This window comes from Hyalella azteca, unplaced genomic scaffold (genome assembly GCF_000764305.2).
Source record: "Hyalella azteca isolate HAZT.00-mixed unplaced genomic scaffold, Hazt_2.0.2 contig17999, whole genome shotgun sequence".
In the NCBI taxonomy this organism is placed as follows: Eukaryota; Metazoa; Arthropoda; class Malacostraca; order Amphipoda; family Hyalellidae; genus Hyalella; species Hyalella azteca.
The window spans coordinates 156,330-159,900 of record NW_025947757.1 but is presented as its reverse complement, the minus strand read 5'-3'; the positions used below and the strand labels follow the sequence as shown (position 1 = coordinate 159,900).

General features: G+C 40.5%; 1 protein-coding gene across 1 annotated transcript; it reads right to left on the bottom strand.

Annotated features, from left to right (window-relative positions):
• Positions 1 to 388: 388 nt before the first annotated feature.
• LOC108674152 lies at positions 389 to 3,210 on the bottom strand. The gene is made up of 3 exons (XM_018162062.2): positions 2,934 to 3,210; positions 1,206 to 1,921; positions 389 to 899 (listed from the first exon to the last, which is right to left on the bottom strand). Exons 2-3 carry the CDS (start codon positions 1,916 to 1,918, stop codon positions 707 to 709), a joined length of 906 nt encoding a protein of 301 aa, XP_018017551.1. The 5' UTR covers positions 1,919 to 1,921; positions 2,934 to 3,210; the 3' UTR covers positions 389 to 706.
• Between the last annotated feature and the right edge of the window lie 361 nt (positions 3,211 to 3,571).

Sequence of the window (3,571 nt, the reverse complement as noted above, 5' to 3'; positions counted from 1 at the left end):
TTACCCTGCAGTGGTATTTTAATCGAATGACTAGAAATTCGAATTCAAAGAACTTTTCCTAACAGTGATCGCGTGCATTCCACATGTAATTCACACCTACGAAATTCTATCGTAACGAAGCCGAGCGAAAAGGCTTCTAATCTTCTCAGTTTTTGCGAGCGACCACTGCAAGATTAATTAATGAACGCACGAAAGTATTAGTAGATATAAGCATAAAGAGCTTCTTAAAAGCGTGTTGGTAGGTATAGAATGCTCCCCATAGGGCGCAGTTCTCCAATTAGCTTCACTGGGCCTAGGTACGAATGCAAAGCAAGCTGAATAATCTTTTCCTTTTCAACTAAATACATTACACGTCAAAAAACAATTAGGATTCCGGCACTGACTGGAATTACGAGTTCAAAATTTATTACGACACTCTTTACATACATTAAACTAATTCTTACTTAGTGAACTCTGCGTTCAAATGAATTCCTAAATATAGGTTTCAGAAGGACTACTTGATCACTCGTCTAAAGTAAAATGCATGAGCGGCGAGTGGATTGGTTGCCGATAGTCTTATGTATTCAAGCTACAGTTCATTTCTCTAATTTTCCTACTGTAATTACAGATCGAAACTTACTTTGCTTAAAAACCTTCCGTAAAATATCAAGTTGCAGTCGTCACAACTCGAGGCAACTAAGCGAGTAGCTAATGACACTAATGGAGACTATGCAGGACGAGAGATGTAACTCTGCACGTTTGATAAGGACATCTTGACCGATCTGAAGACCTTACGAACTCTGGACCTCAAGGCGAGACGTGACCTGAAGTGGACGAGGTTGGAGGAGGACACTAGGGTGCCAGCGTCTCGACACTTTGGCCACTCTCTACGGGGTTGTTGGGTCACTGTTTTGAAGTTACTGTGAAATACGGCAGACAAAAATTATGAAAAATGGTCAAGATCAATTATACTTGCCTAATCCATTAATGGAATTATGTGACCAGTGAAATCCATTCAAACTAGATTAAAGTATTTTTCAATGATAATTACGAAAGGCAAGACTTACCGTACTCTAATTGTTCCCAGTGGGGTTGTTCAAGATTGTGCAAAAAGCAGGACATCATTCGGCACCAAGTATCAGAGCAGTGTGTAATCTCAGTATCAGTATGCCGTAATTTTAATTCTTCATAGACTAATAAAGACTAATTTATAAGTTGTTACCTACCTTGTCGAATCGTCAGGAAAAGCTAATGTGGTCCTAGATGAGGAACGCACAAGGTGAGGACAGCAATTCATGACTGTCAAATTCAGTTTTTCTAATTTTGCTCTGCAAGCGCATCTGTCAGCGTCAATACCTCCACTGTCATCACTAGTTCCTCTAGCATCGGTAGATTCAACGAGGAGAGTCGTATCAGAAATGTAGTCTGGCTCTCCAAAAATAGGAATTGGTAAATTATCTTGCCAAACTAGAGAGTTGTCCCGTGAAAGTTGACGGAAGAGAGATGTACGAATGGTTTTCAAACTTTCTTCAATGTAACAAGTTTCCCATGGAGTCCTTTTCAACTTTTTCATTGCCTCTTTGATTCGCTTCAACACGCGCAATATTTTTATTACTTCCTTTTGAATTTGTTTCTCCATTCCAAATGACGTCAAACCCATGTAATCGATTCTGAATGTGAGTTTTCGCAGCGGGTTACATCCGGACTGCAGGAGATGCCACATCTGCAAATGCAGTTTGGACGCCGCCTGCCTGTAAGCTTCATTTTGTTGATTGACGGGAACTGGTTTAATTTTGGGTAATTTACAACGGTTGAGGATCTGCAAGACACTGTGCGTCACACCGTGATCTGACGTGGTGTCAAAGTTGGAATAAACTTTCGCCAGCAAAAGGACTGCATGTTCGAGATCAACACGATCCGGGATACGGTCGAAATTCATCACCTGCCAACGAAACAAGTTAGGTAGATTATGACCATTGTTAACATCGCATTAATTTCTCCTAGCTTATCGTACATTGATCGTAAAGCTTATCATTAACTTGTGAAAATAGAAATTCAGAAATTAGTCGGTTAATTCTACCGTAATTTGGTTAGTTCAGCATCCTACTTTCGAAGCATCTTTAGGAAAACCATTCATATAAATTACACACAAATTCAACGCACATCGTCTGGAGCGGATAATCTCAACTTGTTCAGGGACGCGTATCGCAGATTCTTCAGTATCGTAAATCGCTCAGTAACACGCATCGTAAATATTTCACTGCGTAACTTGAAACCTTCAGTACTGCATATCTTCTTTAGTTCACTACCGCAAACTATTGCATTTAGGTCGGTCGCACGAACTGCACCAACGCGTACCGTTGATGAGCAAATGCAACCACGATCATATCTGACGTGCCTAACGTTGCCGTAGTCTCACTACGGATGCATATCTATGAATTATTTCATTCACATGGTAAACCGGTAAACTATCGGTGAATGATCACAACGGTAAGCTATATTAACAAATGCGATTTTCTGTGTGCTTACAAAAGACACCGCTGATCCACCAGACTAGGCCCGGTCAAATAACTACCTACTATATTCTCATTGAACACCTGAGAGCGGACGTCAGCATGACGTATGGTTGACGTTATAGTAACCCAACAATGATGCGATCAGCAAGTTGCGATCACATAATCTATTGGTGTTCGTATTTCAGCTTTGATAGAGGTTCATCATCGAAAAACGAGGTTTCACGAATAATATATCATACTTCCTGGGTTTGACGAGCCGTTGAACTCTGTTTATTTCGACAAGTTACCATGCAAACTATTTCAAGATATTGCATGCATGACACCGTGCTTTGATTAAAATTTGTCGGTCCAATAAAGAAGTAACTTCGGTGTTAGAACTCGTCCACGGTCAAAATAATGTCCCGAAATTTTCAGCATATTTCAGCACATTATACTCACCGCAAAGAAAAATTATGAATCCAGGGCTCAAATTCCGTTTTGGATTTTGGCTAGTGGCCATGTAGTGAAGATTAGCTTGACGACTCAATGCCTTCCCAGTATCAAAGATACTGACCAACTGAACGAGCACCTCGAGGTTCATTGGGTAAGCTTCACTTTTCCTCTCCCCCCACCGACCCTTCCCTCTTTCGTATTCCATACTTTCCCAGGCTTCTTGAACCGCTAGTCCTCTTCATCCCAGCTAATATATACCACCCTCGCCGGACAAGCAGTTCGGCTTTCTCTGGAATGATACTATCATAAATAAGAGTTTGTAACTCCTTTATCTAATCACTAATTGCTTTCCAAGCTAAACACACCGATCACAGACGAGAAATTGGTCGCTACGTGTACGTGAGTCGCTGCGTGTACTTGGCGAGTTTTGATATTACGGCTCCAAGTCTCTGATTCTATAACGCTATAATTAATGCATCTAGTGTCGCGCTATCATTCATTTATAAAATTTAGTTTCTAAAGACGTAGCATCATAACTTCCAAAGAAGTTCTAAGTATAATGGCGGGCATGAGGTTGAGATTTCTCCCATTAAATTTAGTTCTCAAAAATTCAAAGACCTTTGAGCTGAAATTTATGCGCTTGT